General features: G+C 42.6%; 1 protein-coding gene across 1 annotated transcript in view; it reads left to right on the top strand.

Annotated features, from left to right (window-relative positions):
- The window catches only part of LOC146009248 (alpha-2-macroglobulin-like), a 108,384-nt gene that overhangs the window by 56,878 nt on the left and 31,387 nt on the right, over window positions 1-20,119 (top strand). The window contains exons 19-23 of the mRNA XM_083149415.1: window positions 10-235; window positions 3,934-4,060; window positions 7,560-7,681; window positions 18,265-18,325; window positions 18,897-18,980. Of these exons, the coding sequence (XP_083005541.1) occupies window positions 10-235; window positions 3,934-4,060; window positions 7,560-7,681; window positions 18,265-18,325; window positions 18,897-18,980 (620 nt within the window). The remainder of the gene's footprint in view (window positions 1-9; window positions 236-3,933; window positions 4,061-7,559; window positions 7,682-18,264; window positions 18,326-18,896; window positions 18,981-20,119) is intronic.

Genomic DNA, 20,119 nt, shown 5'->3' on the forward strand with positions numbered 1-20,119 from the left:
CTTACACAGAGAGTCTGGCAGTGCCGAACTCCAACACAAGGCCCCAGACACCATCACAGACTGGAATGCAGGGGCCGTATGTATGGGCCCCAGTGGGTTTGGACTCTCTCCTTCTACATCCCTTCGGGTTTTCCAGCCATTCTTTGTAGATCTCACCCTCCCATATTCTGTGGTGCGAGGAGAGACATTCACCCTCAAAGCCTCTGTCTTTAACTACCTGAAGCAATGTATAAAGGTAAAGGAAGTGACTGTGGCTATAATCTCGCATTCATACACATGTTTTCTGAAGCATTTGGTATACAGTACTGTAACTTTATTGTGTGGTCAGTATACCCAGGAACTTTATATAAGATAAACTACTTGAGATAAATGTTTCAATTATGTATTAGAAAATATTTTCCACATTTAAGAGTTTTGGAGTTCTTAAAGAATTTAATAAAAGAGGCAATTGAAGAGTTTCTACTCTTCAATGACCCCCAACAAACTAATGCAATAAACTTCTGGTGTGCTTTGAAAGCTGTTCTAAGGGGTAAAATAATCCAAACCGTTGCGATATTAAAAAAAAAACAAGTCAAAAGGAAATGGAAGACTTAGAAGGTAAAATTAAGAAATTAGAAAAGGAACATAAGTTACATCCCCTTAATGAACAAACTTTAAAAGAACTGAATAAACTAAGAGAGGATCTAGAAACAATAATTATTAAACAAATCAATAGAGAGACAGATGCATTTAAGCAAATATATTATATAGAGGGGAATAAAGCATCTCGATTATTGGTTAAAAGGATCAAAGGCATAAAATATAGGAATGCGGTTTAAAGTTTATACAACGAAAAGGGGACAAAGATAAAAAATCCAGCAGAAATCCCAAATATCTTTGCAGATTATTTGAAACATTTATACAATTTAAAGGAAGACGGTAACACGGCACAACCTACATCAGAAGAAATAGTCGCCTTTTTAAGTAAAATTAACTTTCCTTTTTTACAGGTACCACTCTTAGTCTAATTTTTCATAATCATTTTTTTCTTAATCAATTCTCACATTTCTTCATATTTCATTAATTCATATTAATCAATTTTTTTAGCGCTCTTTTCAATTAATTCAAGTAAAATAAACCTCCCAAAGATCAACCAAGCAAGATTAGATAAGCTTTACGAGCCATGGAGACTACAAGAAGTAATTGAAGCAATAAAAACCTTAAAAATATATAAAGCCCCTGGCCCAGATGGCTATATAAATAACTTTTATATCTCATACCAAAAGGAGATTGCTCCAATATTACTTCAGGTATTTCAAGAAGGAAGTCAGAAAGGAAAATTCGCAGAAGAAATGTTAGAAGCTCGAATAGTTCAGATAGGCAAGGAAGGTAAAGATTTTGCACTCCTAAATAGCAATATAAAAATATATGCTAAAATGATAGTAAATAGATTAACACCAAATCTGACGGAACTAATTAAAGCCGAACAGACAGGATTTATACCAAACAGACAAGGACCGGATAATGTCCGCAAAGCATTAGATATTTTGAGAAATGCGACATTAAGGGGAGTTCCGCTAATGGCCCTATCGCTAGATGGGGAGAAAGCCTTTGACCAGCTACATTGGACTTATATGGAAAAAGTGCTTCAAAAGTCTGGAATTAGAGACAGCTGCCTGAGAGCTATTATGGCACTCTATAAGGGGCCTTCGGCGCATGTATCATGCAACGGATTTGTCTCAGACAAGTTCAATATTACAAATGGAACAAGACAGGGATGTCCCCTGTCCCCATTAATGTATGTACTGGCGATAGAGCCATTGGCGGAATACATCAGACAAAACATAAGAGTAACGGGCCCAATTATTGACAAGACTCAGAATAAAATCTTATTATATGCTGATGACGTCCTACTTCTTTTAACAGACCCAAAAAACTCAGCTATAGAGGTATTAAAAATCCTGGATAAATTCTCAAAAGTTTCTTATTATAAACTAAATAGAAGTAAAACGGAGGCGATAACAATAAATGTTAATAACTCGGATCTGTTGGCACTGAAATCAGAGTTCAAATTTAGCTGGAAAGCCACATATCTTAAATACTTGGGGATCCAATTAGTCACAAATGATAAAGAAGTAATAGACTGCAATTACGGACCTTTATTACACCACATAAACCAAAAGATAAATGACTGGATGAGGACAGAATTATCTTTACTTGGTAGGATTGCAGTAGTTAAAATGTTTTTACTGCCCAAAATCCTTTACCTTTTTAGAGCAATACAAAGATGGCTCCCTAAGTACTGGTTATATAGATTTAATATGATATTTAATAAGTTTATATGGTGTAATAAAAAAGCCAGAATCCCCCAAAAATACCTGATGCTACCTAAAAATAAAGGGGGCTTCACCCTCCCGAGTCTAGAAGACTACCAATTAGCGGCTCTATTAGACCAGATAAGCCATTGGAAAGGATATACAAGCGAAGTAATGGAGGTAGGAGCGCAACACAGAGAGATAGGGAACATCCCGTTGAAAGATATAATTTGGTTTCCCCCTACCTTCTTGGAGCCATATAAGCCCTATTAAGATCAATAGAAGTGGTGTTAAAAGCATGGTATAAATTCCTGGGTCAAATTAATAAACTGGGAGCTCCGATTGGACACTTACCCATTGACTCCATAGCTAAAAGTATACCAAATTTAAACCTAAATAGCTGGAAGAATAAAGGAATCAATACGCTATCTGACTTATTTTATAACAAACAATTAATGTCCTTTACACAACTTAAAGAAACATTTGGGGTTTTCAACACCGATTTCCATAAATATTTACAATTAAGACACTGGATGCAATATAATATCTTCCAGTCTAGAGAGAAGGAGCTACTCCCAAGAGAGATGGTGACCCAAATATTGGGGGCACGAAAGAGAGGGGGAACCTCCCTCTGGTACAAAACTTTAATGAAAGGGAAAGAGGCAGAGAAAACTACCTGGCAAATTAAATGGGAACAGGAGCTAAGTTTCTCCCTAGAGCTGAAACAGTGGGACCAATTATTTTGAATGGTGCACCAAATGTCAAAAGCAGCTATACACAGAGAAAGATATCTTAAACTATTCTATCATGCATATTACACACCAGTCAAGATACATAAAATATTCAGGGAACAAACTGACGTGTGCTGGAGGTGCTCCATGGAAAGAGGAGACCTCATACACATCTTTTGGTCCTGTAAGAAATTAGAAGGATTCTGGAGAGACATCGAAAATTTTATATTTGAGGTAGTGGGGATAAGACTCCAGCTAAATGCTCCAATGGTCCTCTTACATATAGGAATCTTTAATCTTGACCTACCAAGGAGGTACCTGATAAACCAAATCCTTAGCACTATTATCACAGCTATAGCCCAGTTATGGAAACAAGAACAGCCTCCGTCCTCGCAGACGGTTATAAACAAAATAAAGTTTAATTTTAAGATGGAAACCCTAAACAGACCAGGAAACTCCAAGATACGTAAGCTATGGAAGGAATGGGAGAACTTCCAGAAAATAATATAACATCAGATAAACACAGATAAAACAGATAAAGAGTAAGAGAAATTAGACACTAGGAATACTAAGGAGTCCTACTTAACTCCCGCCTCGTTCTCTTTTTCCCCTGCAATATAGAGATAAAGCTAGAGATATGTATAGAACTGATTATACTCATCAATTAAATGTGATTTGACTGTCGTAAAATGTAAGTCTTGTATGTATTGTCTTGTCTAAAATGTATATAAGGGAGAATATATCCCTATTGTATGTAATGATGTTTTGAAAACTGAAATAAAATAAAAAAGAGTTCGGAGTTCTTAAAATACTATTTTTAGAAAATTAAGCATTTTCTACTCAATGAATTGATGATTAATAGCAAACTCCATTGGCCAATCAGACCTAAGCATCTGTTATATTGACAGGTTCAGATCACCCTGCAGCCTACGCTGGAATTAGAGCAGACGCCGTGTGCAGACTGTCAGTACAGCAGCTGCTTGTGTGCTGATCAAAGCAAAACCTTTCACTGGAACCTGAAAGCCTCTAAACTGGGTAAGATGATGCCAGAGACCAAGGTGCCACTGCCCGTATTGTTGGATTCATGTTCAGCTAGTAGAGCATCCTGGGAGTCATGCAGAGCCACATTTAATGTTTGATATAAGTCCACCCGAGATTGCGCAAGGGCAATTGATTCACAGTAAGGGCCTGGATGTTGCCTGTTCTCAGTAAGCCAAGTGTGCATTAGCTGGGACCTGTAATGTCTCATTATACAGTATTTAGAAATAACAAACACACCTACAGTATGTACATTGAAGCTTATGGCTTCTTTTGTTCTACTTTTTTTGTTTTCTAATTTCTTCACTTTCTATTTTTTTCCCAGCAATCTAGTGGTTAAAATAAAAGATCCCTCTCTGGACAACGCTAGAATAGCCCTTGTGATTTATCACTTTAAATATGGATTCATTGTTTTTTAGGTACTTGTGTACTTTCATGGCTCCCACGATTTGCATCGTACAGGGAAAAATCGCATCGCATGCGATCTGATGCGATGCGATGTCATTTTTCACTGAAATTATGGACATGAGTTGACATCATGTAAAATGCACCCCAAACGACCTTTTCATACCCCCACTATCCACGTCGGCGTGGAGTTGAGAATAGAAAGTGTGGCGAGCGCAGCGAGCCACGGAGCCCGAAGCGTGGAGAGCGCAGCGAGCCCCGAGAGGGGACACGGATAACTGTGAAGCCCGCGAGGGGACACGGATACCTGTGAAGGTATCCGCATCACCTCACGTGGCTCGCTGCGCTCGCCTTGCTTCGGGCTCGGTGGCTCGCTGCGCTCGCCACACTTTCTATTCTCAACTCCACCCCGATGTGGATAGTGGGGGTATGAAAAGGTCATAGGACGCTTACCGCCGCCCCTCAAGGGCTCGCTGCGCTCGCCACGCTTCGGGTTGGCGTTGATACAGTGTGAAAAATGACATTTGGGGTGCATTTTACATGATGTCAACTCATGTCCATAATTTCTGTGAAAAATGACATCGCATCGCATGCGATCGCATGCGATCGCATGCGATCTCATGCGATCGTATGCGATTTTATAAAATGCACAAAAACACGGGAAAATCGCATTGCATGCCACTACATATGGCATGCGATGGCATGCGATGGGAGCCGTGAAAGTACACAAGTACCGTTTTTTATTATGTGTAAGAGGGGTTTTCCAAGTCCCAGGGGGAGATGTATCAAAGCTTGGAGAGAGACAAAAGGGGTCTATTTACTTACCTTTGATGGAGATAAAGTGGACTGAGACAATGTACCAGCCAATCACTTCCTAAATGTACCAGCCAATCACTGTCATGTCACTACAGCCGGTGACATGACAGTTAGGAGCTGATTGGCTGGGACTTTATCTCAGCCCACTTTGTCTCTATTACAGGCTTAGTAAACATACCCCAAGTTACAAATCAATCAGCTCCTAACCAGAGGTGTATTTATATCTCATGAGGTTCTAAGCAAGAAACCGTTATGGGGCCCCCCTTTCTCAAACAGTCCATAGCACTTTATGCTGTCATCACCACGCACCTTGGCTCCGCCTATTTTATGTGCGTCTCCTTCCCTCGCATATTCATGAAGAAGCAGCAGCGGTTCAGTATACCTCCCAACATTTTTATTTTGCTGATCAGGACCCTCTGCAGCGCACAGGAAAGGAAGCATGGTATCTGTTAAAAAGGACGTGGCCTCACTGGAATGTCATGGCCACAAACCACTCCCCTTTTCCCATCACTATGGGGGCATGGCCAGTGCACTGTGAGCTGCTGGCCATGATACTAGCCTAGCCCCTTTGTTTTACTGAATAGATGCTGTCCAGAGCAACAACAGGCAGGGGGTCTTCAAATACCCCCCACACACACACACACACACACAAGCAGCGGGACACTGCTGGCCATGGGTGAGACACGGGACAGTCCCAAGAAAATGAGACTGCCCTGTGAAAATCGGGACAGATAGGAGGTATGGTTCAGGTCCTAACAGAGCAAGTTGGAAGTTGGCACATAGAGGGGAGAGCAGCAGAGACAGGAGAGCAGTAGCGCACGCAGGGGGGGTTTCTGAGTATCCAGAAACCCCCCCAGGAGTCTAAGGGCCCTAGGCTGAAAGCTGAGGGTCCCCTCTTTCCATGGGTACAAGAATTTTAAAAATCGGCCCTTGGGAACCGGAGATATCTGACTTCAAAACAGTGGTCCCCATCCAAGCCTGTTAATTGCTATTCCCAGTCAGATATTTCAGGTTCTGTCTGACTTTGAGTTTTTCTGAGGGTATATTCCAAAAGCTGGGACTCTCCCCCTTGAAGGACACTAGTAGCTTGTCTCTACAGAACCAGAGATATCAGCCTTACAGCATCTGGTTACTGCGCCAGCTCCACATACCTGGTATGTAGTTTTATATACTCATTGGCAGATTGCTCTGCCTCCTGAATTCTGATCCCCTAGTCCCCAATACCATTTGGTAGGTGGGATTCTTTAGTTTTTAATTCCATTAAAATCTAAGAAATCTATTTCTGGGAACTGGAGATATCTGCAGTCAAGCAAGCTGTCCTCCCACCAGAAAATTATGAATAATAAGCCCACTCCACTATACACCCCTCCTCTGCGTATTAAACATCCTCTACCACCCTGGAAGTTATGTATCAGGGCCCCTTCATTCAGCCCAATGCCCCCTTCTCCCACCTCATCTCCCACCATCTGTGCAGTAAAAGGGTAATTAGTGGAAATTACTGATCTAGGCCCTACATGCTGAGCGGTTGATATAACACCCCCTACCACCCGCGGGACATCAAAGCTTCCCCCACCCCTACCGCTGGAGGATCGGTAGGGGCCCCAATACATTGCTCTGCCCAGGGGTCTACACTGCTGTATATATATATATATATGTGTGTGTGTGTGTGTGTGTGTGTCTATTATTATTATTATTATTATTAATATACATTTGGTCTGTCTATAATACTTTAACTGACCTGGTTATACTGGGTCACCATCTCTGGGTCATATAAGTGTCCATCTCCGTGCTTTGCTCCACACCTCTGGAAACCCCCTTCTGAAAATCCTGCGTTTGCCACTGGAGAGAGATGCAAAGAAAGAGGAGAGAGAGACGGAAAGACAGGAGAGGGAGGGGGAGGAGAGAGAGAGGCCGAAGCAGGAGAGTGATAGAGATGAAGTCAAAATGTATCATATAGTCCCAGCTTGAGAGCTCTGTCAAATTGTCATGAAGTTATAATGCAGTAGCGGCCCAGACCAACCCACCCCACCTCCGGACAGCACAATAGCGGCCCATTTCTCCGGCAGGCCAGCACATTTGCGAGGCATGACTAATCCCCCCTCCCTTCTTCAACAACATAGCAGGAAATATGTCCCATTCATACTGCCCCTTCCACCCTCCCCCCATCCATCAGCAACATAATGGCCATTTGTGGTGCATGACTAACGCCCCAGTCACTTTTAAACTGTGCTCATTATTTAAATGATGTGTTATGTAGTCTTTACCCCAAATCCAGGAGAGGTAAATATCACTGTGAGGACGGAGGCTGTGGACACAAAAGACCTTTGTGAAAATGAGATCCCTGTTGTCCCTAAGCAAGGCAGCACTGACACAGTAGTAAAGCCCTTACTCGTACAGGTCAGTATGTGGATATACAGCAATGCTCGCTTCCTAATGAACAAAATCCTGTATTCTTATTGGCAGTGGCGGCTTCTACGTTGGTGTAGGAGGGGAACTGCCACTGCCCACAATGCTGTCACCTCTCTGCTGTCACTGCTTCTGGTCCCACTGGGGTCACAGGACCGGCGCAGGCACAATAGCTTCCTTGGTACTGCACATGCGCTGGCTCTCGGCTTCTATGCTCTGCTTCGGCAGCAGCCCAAAGAAGCTATAATATGGTCCTGGCGCCTGTACAATGCAGATGACAGGCACTGGGACTGACTCATGCGCAGACCCCAGATTCTATGGGCTGCAGTTGTAGCAGCCCATAGATGCATCCTGGAAGGAGGGAACACCTCCAAATGGGACTGCATTGGGTGACTGGCAGGTAAGATTTAGAATATGTTTACTTTACTTTAATTATTCAGAGCACAGTGGTGGATTTTACCTGGAGGGGCTGTAGATCTGCAATCCATAGGTAAAAACTGCCACTGCTTACAGGGATCTATTCATCATAGTCCCCTGATAATTAAGCATCCAACTAACTGTGAGCTATGGCAGTGGATACTTAAATACAAGAGCAAGTCAGTATTTCTCTGGTGCGGGGAGTGCAGCGATGGGTGCCGGGTCCCCATCAGGCCCCTCCAACAGGTCCAGGCCAGGGTAAATAGTACCCACTCCCCCCTCTGTACCACGGTCAATCGTGTAAGTGTGAGACCTGAGCTGATCTGTGCGCATGGCCACTGGGCAGTAGAGGAGGAAGGATCTGCCCAGATTCCTCTTTGCAATTCAAGTCCTTTTTCTCATAGGATGGAGCAGATGATACTTGTTTCCTAGCATGGCGCCCACTACTCTATTAGCGTACAGGGCTATTCTGCGTAAAGAAATCGCATCGCATCGCATGGCGTGTAAAATGCTGTACGATGTGTATTAACACTGTGTTACTGTGCAGATGTGAGAGTGGGTTGGGTTATGTGGGTAAATAGAGACCCTAGTGTTACAGATGGGCCAGCCTGCGGGAAACAGAGAGCGGGAACGGCAGAGAGTGAAATCGCATCGCACGCATCGTATGTCATATGCGATGCGATTTCACTACGCTTGCTTACATAGAAAATCTGGGCACCGTGCTAGGAAACAAGTACCGAGCAGGCTATGGGGATTAACACAGGCAAACTCCGAAGTGGAACATTTTCTTGCCTACTAATAGTGAATGGGCCCATTACATAAAACATACATTTCTGCATGTGTAACAGCCCATTAAGGATGAATAGGATTCTGAAGCCATAAAACTACACACCACGCTGACATGTTCGCTTGGATAGTATATGCTAAGTGTATGCCATCCTCAGCAATGCAAATGCAGAAGGAGGCACATTATCACATACAACCTCCTTCCTGCATTGTGATTGCTAGAAACTAGGATCATAATGTCTCACTCCCTCCTTCATTACCCCACATGGTCGTACATGATATGTTCTGATTGACTGTGCAGCACTTCTGGTGGGGAAATGCCAGATGCCACCCACAGGAGCACGCAGATACGGGTACAGATGAGATGGCCAGCACGATTTGTCGTTCCGATATGGCAAATCGTGCCGATATCATCTAAGTGTGTGCCCAGCCTAATGCTCCATGTGAACCTTAGACACAGGCTTCCGTTCCCCATATGTATGACTACTAGACACGCTAATGAGCCTACACATGGGGAGACGTGGCTGAGTGTTCTGAGTGATGCTAGATCGCTCTGAATGCTCAGCAAGATCGCTCAGCACACTCCAGTGCGAACACTGGTCCTAACCGGCATTTAGGAGACTAACCCCTTCCCGACATTTGACGTACATTTACGTCATGGCCGGGATGTACTTCCCGACACATGGCATAAATGTACGTCATGACTTTAAACTGTCACTGCGTCTCGAGACGCAGTGACAGAGGGACGATGTCTGCTGTCCCTGACAGCAGACATGTCCCTGCATGCCCAGGGGGGGCTGCGATGTCGCCCCCCCGTCGGCGATCGCTGTGATTGGCTGTTCAGTGTGAACAGCCATTCACAGCGTTTTCCTGTGTTACCAGCGAATCGGACGCTCGGTAACACAGGTGTCAATCACCGCCGGGCGTCAGGGGGCATGAGGGGGTCATCGGTGACGATGACACCTCACCCCACCCTCACCCCACCTGCCCCCAAGGCTGTGATTGGTCCGTGGGACCCACGGACCAATCACAGCCAAGGCGCGACATTTAAACTACCGGTGACTGCGCTGCAGACGCCATTCCGGTCTGGAATAGCGTGCAGAGCGGTCACCGTGCCTATCTGCCGTGATACTGACCTGATCCTTGCTAATACTTACCTGATCCTTGCAAATACCTTACCTGATCACTTGATCACTGCTTGTAGCGTGCTGGACGCTTCCTGGATCTGACTTCTTGGGACTTCCTGCTGCTGCTGCAGTGTGATAGAGAGATAGAGAGATAGAGAGAGAGATAGAGAGAGATAGAGAGATAGTGACAGAGAGAGCTATATTTTGTGTCTGCTACCCCCCCTTTTTGGGGGTGCAGGGGTTTTTTATATATAAATAACTGTCACTGCTGCTGCTGCAGTGTCATAGTGATAGATAGTGATAGATAGTGAGAGATAGTGATAGATAGTGATAGATAGTGAGAGATAGAGAGATTTGTGTCTGCTACCCCCCCTTTTTGGGGGTGCAGGTTTTTTTTTTATATATATAACTGTCAGTGCTGCTGCTGCAGTGTCATAGTGATAGATAGTGATAGATAGTGAGAGATAGAGAGAGATAGTGACAGAGAGTGATAGAGAGTGTATATTTTGTGTCTGCTACCCCCCTTTTTTGGGGGTGCAGGTTTTTTTTTATACATATAACTGTCAGTGCTGCTGCTGCAGTGTGATAGATAGTGATAGATAGTGATAGATAGTGATAGATAGTGATAGATAGAGAGAGATAGAGAGAGATAGTGACAGAGAGTGATAGAGAGTGTATATTTTGTGTCTGCTACCCCCGCCTTTTGTGCTGATCACTATATCTGAGGTGATCAGCAACTTTTTGGGGGCGCAGAGGTGTTTTTTTTATATATATACCTGTCAGTTGCTGCCAGTTGCACTGTCAGTTGCACCAAAGGTTGTGCACCTGCTGCCCCTCACTGGTAATCAGTGTTCACCTTTTTTTTTTTTTGAGGCTGCTGTGGGTCTTTTTTTAATTTTTTTTTTTCACACACTGTGATTTTGTGGGTGTCCTGTGGCCACTGTGCGCTGATCAGTGACGTACATCACTGATCATCTTTTTCGGCACAGGGTTGATCTATTTTTTTTTTTTTTTTATCAAATTCCTGTTGCCTTTGAGCGCTGTTCAGTGACGGACGTTACTGACCAACATCTGTGCTCAATTTTTGGCGCATGGCCTTTTTTTTTTTTTTTTTAACCCCTTCAATTTTTTTTTTTTTTAATTGGGTTCAAATTCCTGTATAAAGTATTTTTTTTTTTCTACACTACATACACACTACACACTACACACTACATACCCCCCGGGTTGAAATAAAGTTTGTACCCCCCCCTACACTATACACGTGTTGAAACATTTCACTACCAGTAACACAAAAATAAAAATGGCATCCCAAATGTCATCCCAAATGTCATCCCAGTCATCCAGAAGAATGTATTCAGCGGAGGAGGCATATGCCATGCTTGCCTCTGATTCTGACACAGCCAGTGAGGCAAGCGGGGAATTTGAAGGATTCATCTTAACCTCATCTTCCTCCTCTAGTGATGAGGGACCCCCTCAAAGACGCCCCCGTAGAGCAGCTGAGACCCCCCCCCCCAATAATTGATCTCGTATGGACCCCACCACCAGACAATTTTGAGCCCCAGGTTCCTGAGTTTTTGGCCATGCCAGGAATCCAATTTGATTCCACAGGTCTCAGAGAAATTGACTTTTTAAAATTATTTTTCTCTGATGATTTTATAAATTTAATTGTGGACCAAACTAATTTATATGCCCAGCAGTTTATTGCTCAAAACCCCACGTCATCATTTGCTAGGTGGACCCCTGTAGATGCAGTAGAGATGATGACGTTTTGGGGTCTGGTGTTTCATATGGGCATAGTAAAAAAGCCAGAAATTAGGCAATATTGGAGTACAGATGTTCTGTACAGCACCCCATTTTACCGTATGGCCATGCCCCGGGCTCGATTTGAGACGATCCTTAAATTTTTGCATTACAACGATAATGCACAGTGCCCACCCAGAGATGATCCCACCTTTGACCGGCTATTCAAAGTCAGGCCGGTCATTGATCATTTCAGTGCCAAATTTGAAGAGATGTACATCCCAGATAAATTCATTTGCATAGACGAGTCCCTTATACATTTTAAAGGAAGGGTTAAATTCCGCCAGTACCTTCCCAGTAAGAGGGCAAGGTATGGCATAAAAATGTATAAGCTGTGTGAAAGCACCTCAGGGTACACCCACAGGTTTAGGGTATATGAAGGGAAGGATTCAAGAATTGAACCGCCAGAATGCCCCCCCTCCCTCGTAGGTGTTAGTGGAAAAATTGTCTGGGATTTAGTGCACCCCTTCCTGGATAAAGGTTATCACCTCTATGTGGATAACTTTTACACCAGCATCCCCCTGTTTAAGGCCCTTGGTTCAAGAGGTACAGCAGCTTGCGGTACTGTGCGCAAGAACCAAAGAGGCCTCCCAAAAACGCACATTGCCCAAGTAATGAGAAGGGGTGAAAGCAGGGGAATATGCACCGAAAATATGTTGTTGGTCAAATATAAGGACAAGAGGGATGTCCTTATACTGACAACAATTCACGGAGACAGTACCACCTCCGTCCCTGTACGAGGTACCAGTACCCACACCTCCAAACCTAATTGTATCCTGGATTACAATAGGTACATGGGCGGAGTGGATCTTTCAGATCAGGTACTGAAGCCGTACAGTGCCCTGCGGAAAACAAAAATCTGGTACAAGAAGCTGGCCGTGTATATCATCCAGATGGCACTGTATAACGCTTACGTGCTATTCCGTTCTACCGGCCAGAGGGGGACATTTATGCACTTTCAAGAGGAAGTCATAAAGGGCCTAGTATTTGGGAACCAGCAGGCAGAGGGCCCCAGTACTTCTAGTACTGGCCCCCCGTATTGTACCAGGGCAGCATTTTCCTGATGAAATCCCCTCCACTGGAAAAAAGGGCAGGACACAAAAAAGGTGCAAAGTTTGCTATAAAAAGGGAATAAGAAAGCAAACTATTTTCCAGTGTGACACTTGCCCCGACAAACCCGGCCTATGTATAAAGGAGTGTTTTAAAATATACCACACATCTATGGATTTTTAGGTTCATCATTTCACCGTGCTTCGGGGGTCTTGCTAATGCCACATAGCACCCACCATTCATTCCACCAGAATCTGAGCCGCAAAATCCAAAAATCACTCCTTCCCTTCTGAGTCCTGCCATGCACCCAACTGGTATTTTTTGGTCACATGTGAGGCATTGCCGTACTCGGGAGAAATTGGGGCACAGATTTTGGGGTGCTTTTTCTCCTTCATACCTTCTGAAAATGAAAAATTTTGAGCCAGAACTGCATTTTTGTGTAAAAAAATGTAATTTTTCATTTTCACTGCCCAGTTGTATCAAAATTGGTGAAACCCCTGGGGGTTTGAAATGTACACTATACCCCTAGATGAATTCCCTGAGGGGTGTAGTTTGCAAAATGGGGTCACTTGTGGGGGGGTTCCACTGTATTGGTGCTTGGGGGGTCTTGCTAATGCGACATAGCACCCACCAACATTCCACCAGAATTTGTGCTGCAAAATCCAAATATCACTCCTTCCCTTCTGAGTCCTGACACTTTTTGGTCACACATGAGGCATTGCCGTACTCGGGAGAAATTGGGGCACAGATTTTGGGGTGCTTTTTCTCCTTCATACCTTCTGAAAATGAAAAATTTTGAGCCAGAACTGCATTTTTGTGTAAAAAAATTTAATTTTTCATTTTCACTGCCCAGTTGTATCAAAATTGGTGAAACCCCTGGGGGTTTGAAATGTACACTATACCCCTAGATGAATTCCCTGAGGGGTGTAGTTTGCAAAATGGGGTCACTTGTGGGGGGGTTCCACTGTATTGGTGCTTGGGGGGTCTTGCTAATGCAACATAGCACCCACCAACATTCCACCAGAATCTGAGCTGCAAAATCCAAAAATCACTCCTTCCTTTCTGAGTCCTGCCATGCACCCAAATGGTATTTTTTGGTCACATGTGAGGCATTGCCGTACTCGGGAGAAATTGGGGCACAGATTTTGGGGTGCTTTGTCTCCTTCATTCCTTGTGAAAATGAAAAATTTTGAGCCAGAACAGCATTTTTGTGTAAAAAATGTAATTTTTCATTTTCACTCACCAGTTGTATCAAAATTGGTGAAACCCCTGGGGGTTTGAAATGTACACTATACCCCTAGATAAATTCCCTGAGGGGTGTAGTTTGCAAAATGGGGTCACTTGTGGGGGGGTTCCACTGTATTGGTGCTTGGGGGGTCTTGCTAATGCGACATAGCACCCACCAAAATTCCACCAGAATCTGAGCTGCAAAATCCAAAAATCACTCCTTCCTTTCTGAGTCCTGCCATGCACCCAAATGGTATTTTTTGGTCACATGTGAGGCATTGCCGTACTCGGGAGAAATTGGGGCACAGATTTTGGGGTGCTTTTTCTTCTTCATACCTTCTGAAAATGAAAAATTTTGAGCCAGAACTGCATTTTTGTGTAAAAAAATTTAATTTTTCATTTTCACTCACCAGTTGTATCAAAATTGGTGAAACCCCTGGGGGTTTGAAATGTACACTATACCCCTAGATGAATTCCCTGAGGGGTGTAGTTTGCAAAATGGGGTCACTTGTGGGGGGGTTCCACTGTATTGGTGCTTGGGGGGTCTTGCTAATGCAACATAGCACCCACCAACATTCCACCAGAATCTGAGCTGCAAAATCCAAAAATCACTCCTTCCTTTCTGAGTCCTGCCATGCACCCAAATGGTATTTTTTGGTCACATGTGAGGCATTGCCGTACTCGGGAGAAATTGGGGCACAGATTTTGGGGTGCTTTTTCTCCTTCATACCTTCTGAAAATGAAAAATTTTGAGCCAGAACTGCATTTTTGTGTAAAAAAATGTAATTTTTCATTTTCACTCACCAGTTGTATCAAAATTGGTGAAACCCCTGGGGGTTTGAAATGTACACTATACCCCTAGATGAATTCCCTGAGGGGTGTAGTTTGCAAAATGGGGTCACTTGTGGGGGGGTTCCACTGTATTGGTGCTTGGGGGGTCTTGCTAATGCGACATAGCACCCACCAAAATTCCACCAGAATCTGAGCTGCAAAATCCAAAAATCACTCCTTCCCTTCTGAGTCCTGCCATGCGCCCAAATGGTATTTTTTGGTCACATGTGAGGCATTGCCGTACTCGGGAGAAATTGGGGCACAGATTTTGGGGTGCTTTTTCTCCTTCATACCTTCTGAAAATGAAAAATTTTGAGCCAGAACTGCATTTTTGTGTAAAAAAATGTAATTTTTCATTTTCACTGCCCAGTTGTATCAAAATTGGTGAAACCCCTGGGGGTTTGAAATGTACACTATACCCCTAGATGAATTCCCTGAGGGGTGTAGTTTGCAAAATGGGGTCACTTGTGGGGGGGTTCCACTGTATTGGTGCTTGGGGGGTCTTGCTAATGCCACATAGCACCCACCAACATTCCACCACCAAAAATCACTCCTTCCCTTCTGAGTCCTGCCATGCACCCAACTGGTATTTTTTGGTCACATATGAGGCATTGCCATACTCGGGAGAAATTGGGGCACAGATTTTGGGGTGCTTTGTCTCCTTCATTCCTTGTGAAAATGAAAAATTTTGAGCCAGAACTGCATTTTTGTGTAAAACAATTTAATTTTTCATTTTCACTGCCCAGTTGTATCAAAATTGGTGAAACCCCTGGGGGTTTGAAATGTACACTATACCCCTAGATGAATTCCCTGAGGGGTGTAGTTTGCAAAATGGGGTCACTTGTGGGGGGGTTCCACTGTATTGGTGCTTGGGGGGTCTTGCTAATGCGACATAGCACCCACCAACATTCCACCAGAATCTGAGCTGCAAAATCCAAAAATCACTCCTTCCTTTCTGAGTCCTGCCATGCACCCAAATGGTATTTTTTGGTCACGTGAGGCATTGCCGTACTCGGGAGAAATTGGGGCACAGATTTTGGGGTGCTTTTTCTCCTTCATACCTTCTGAAAATGAAAAATTTTGAGCCAGAACTGCATTTTTGTGTAAAAAATTTAATTTTTCATTTTCACTGCCCAGTTGTACCACAATTGGTGAAACCCCTGGGGGTTTGAAATGTACACTATACCCCTAGATGAATTCCCTGAGGGGTGTAGTTTGCAAAATGGGGTCACTTGTGGGGGGGTTCCTAACTTTTAGCATCTTATGGTGCCTAGAAACCTACATGGTGCCTAAAAAATAATCTCATAAAAAGGAGGCTCCAAAATCAAGTAGGTGCTCCTTCTATTATGAAGCCTGTGGTTTGGTCAACGTGCACACTAGGGCCACATATAGGATATTTATGAAAACAAAAGAATTGGGGGAATCAATTTTTAGTCACATTTCTCTAGTAAAATGTACTGTGTTCCTTAGAAAAATGTATTAAAATTGCAAATCTGCAAAAAAAATGAAATTTTGAAATTTCACCTACACTTTGTTTTAATTCCTGTGAAACACCTAAAGGGTTAACAAACTTTCAAAATGCTGTTTTGAATACTGTGAGGGGTGCAGTTTTTGAAATGGTATCATTTATGGGGGTGTCTCACATACAAGTCCCTCAAAGTCACATCAGAACTGAACTGGTCCCTAAAAAAATCAGTGTTTGAAATTTTCTTGAAAATTTGAGAATTTGCTATTCATATTGTAAGCCTCCTAGTGTCCAAAAAAATGAAAAGGAAGTTGAAATAATGATGTCAACATAAAGTAGACATATGGTCTATGTTAGTTATTAACTATTTTGAGTGGTATGATTATTTGTCTCACAAGCAGAAAATTTAACATTTTGCAAATTGCTAAATTTTCCATTTTTTCACGACATTTTGGTATTTTTCACAAAAAAACACAGACTGTATCGACCCAAATTTACCACTAATTTGAAGTACAATGTGTCACGAAAAAACAATCTCAAAATCACTGGGATAAGTAAAAGCAAAAAAAAGTTATCCCCACTTAAGTGAGACATGTCAGATTTGAAAAAAAAGGGCTCTGTCAGGAACGCAAAAACTGGCTCTGTCAGGAAGGGGCTAATATCCGACATGCTGGATATTAATAGCCGGGCAAGAGTGATGCGCTGGGCTACACATCCCTATGCTCCTAAACACAGAGCAATGTAGAGGCATTTTCTAAGCAATCTAGTGCTGGTGTAGAATCAGTGGGTGGCATGTCTTACCAATGGCAGAGGCATGAGCCCCATGCACTAGCCTGATGGTTTCTCATATTATAGTAAAAAAAGAAAGGAACCACCAGTGTAACTAGCTGCTGTATCGGGAGGGTGTAAAGCTCCCAAAAGTACAAGAACAAGAAAAATGGGGATTATGATACAGCGCTCGGGTTTTTACTGAATAAATTTATTACAATACTAAAAGAGATGTAATACAAATCATATACAATACATTGGAATTCCAAGGTCTTTAGATGGAAATGGGTGTGAGATGGATGGCTCTCCAATAAAGTGCTAGGGCAGGATGCAGTGGCTCAACGCGTTTCGGCGTGTTCACACGCTTTCATCAGGAGCTGGTTGAAGGCGTGTGAACACGCCGAAAAGCGTTGAGCCACTGCATCCTGCCCTAGCATTTTATTGGAGAGCCATCCATCTCACACCCATTTCCATCTAAAGACCTTGGAATTCCAGAGGACATCACACCCGGACCAGTTTTGTTGTAATACCATCTTGGATCCCCCGAAACCTGCAGCCATTACATCTGGTATCAGCCGTACCTTAAGGACTGCCTCTTTCATCATTTCACCAATTGTGTGACATTCGGGAATCCTCCACTGGGAAATCTCCGGGACTCTGAAAATCCTTTCCTAATAAGGTCATCCACAATATATGGTAATTATATACCCTGGTGTTGATTTGGACCAAAAATATCCACTTTTGCCCCAACGTCGATTACTAGCTGGAAATTATCCTTTTTTAAATACAGTTTTATCATAATTTTTCATTGTGAGAATTCTCATATGCAATGTATTGTATATGATTTGTATTACATCTCTTTTAGTATTGTAATAAATTTATTCAGTAAAAACCCGAGTGCTGTATCATAATCCCCATTTTTCTGGTTTCTCATATTAGCATAAGGTAGTCAATCAGGCTTCCGCAGCTATCTGTAACCACAGCCGCTCTTCATGTGACTCAGAATCAGCTGTAATCTGTAACGTCTTGCAGAAAGCACTGGTACAGTAACATTACATTCCATCTTCATGTGTTCTCTCTCCTGCATGTGTTGGTGATCATAGCCCGGAGGTGTCCTGGAGGAGAAAGCTCACAGCACTCTGCTCTGCATCAAAGAGGGAGAAGGTGATAACTGGATGATAGGAAACGACTGTGTGATGTGATGTGATGATGATGATGATGACGATGAAAATGATTAATATCATTACTATAATTGTATTTATTATTGATTAATAAATATGTATATTACTCTACTTAACAGTCACTTTCTTTGTCATAATGCACATAAGCAGAGTCAAATTCAGAACTAAATTGCCTCTGAACAATGTGTGATGTTGGCCTATGGATGGATCTTCTGTAGGTGTGCAACAAGGACGTGCAGTCACGGGAGGCAGTGCTTCCCCTGTAATTTTGTTTAAAATAATAAAAGAATATATTTATGACACATATTCTGTGTCATAAGTATTTTATTATTATATATATTATTTTAGTAATTTGTGACATTTAAATTCGTTTGGGAGGCACCGATCATTGTGCCTCCCGAACACGTGTAAGGGGATAAATTCAGTTATATAAATTTGTTTAATTTTATTTTTTATAGAAGATGTAAAAAAAAAAACAGCATCTAAATCAATGTCTTGCTTACACGTCAGTGCTTTTTATTTAATGTAATGTGAACCAATTGTCTTGTCTCTAGAGCATTCTAAGGTAGAGGAGATCTCTCTGATAGTCCCGGAAAACACTCTGGAGGATTCGGAAAGAGCCCATATCACAGTATTAGGTAACATTTGTTTTATTATCTACATCCAGACTCTTCTGCTTAGCAATGACCAGAAAATCCCAGTGATTGCACCCAGACCTCCAGTATCAGGATGTACCTTACATGCTTTTGTTTACACATGCTCATCAGCGTGGTCGGGATGGGCAAAATCAACCGTAGTTTTTCAGTAAATATTAATCCGGGTTCTAGACCCGGATTAGACCCTGGTTTTTTGACTTTATGAAATATATCTTCTACAAGACACACACAGGCCCACCTACAGCACTAGATATAACCAGGTTTTTATGCAAAAATTTAGATCCATTTTATCAATCACAAATGTTCAGCTCTAATATTAGGATGATAATTTGTTTCTGTAATATGATGTATGCATACCGTATAATTTTAGTTCATTAACCCTCTACCCTCTGTTAGACTCCAGATCAAAGAAGATAGTTTATAATATTGGTTGGCTGTTATAAATTGCCTGGACTATTTTCTATTAGTTGTATTCTAGAGCCTAGATCAGGGGTTCCCAAACTTTTTGGAATCACGGCACCCTGGAGTATCAGAATTTTTTTTGTGGCACCCCTAGGCCAAAATTTTCTTATTGAGTACTTTAAAAAATGTATATTAAATTAAATAAATTGTGTTTATATGTGATCCTTAGGTCCATTTATGTTGTGAGGGACAGTATTCACTTCAGTTTGTTCTCATATAGTATGATTGGAAGCCATAAGCACTGATTTTCCCTATTACATTGACCATAAATAAAATTAATTGTTCATGGACCACCATCCCAGGGCACCCCTGCATGTGCTCTGAGGCACCCCAGGGTGCCGCGGCACACAGTTTGGGAACCACTGGCCTAGATACTATACTATACCTTTGTATTAGAGCTTTCAGAGTTAATGCGGAGTATAATGCACCAGTGATTTATAGATGAGAGATTGTTACAGCTTTTGGGTCAATGCAGGAGAAGCCCATCACAGAGTGGGAGCGAGAGAACCATGGGGACCGACAGATCCAGTATTCACTCTTAGGCTTGGTCTCCTGAAAGGCCAAAAAAGCTATTGAAGTATTTCTTATGGAAGGGCAAATACTTGAAGCTGTTACTCAACAGAGAGATTCTGCACCAAAATTGTTGAAATTCTCCAATA

This window comes from Crinia signifera, chromosome 6 (genome assembly GCF_055691185.1).
Source record: "Crinia signifera chromosome 6, ASM5569118v1, whole genome shotgun sequence".
In the NCBI taxonomy this organism is placed as follows: domain Eukaryota; kingdom Metazoa; phylum Chordata; class Amphibia; order Anura; family Myobatrachidae; genus Crinia; species Crinia signifera.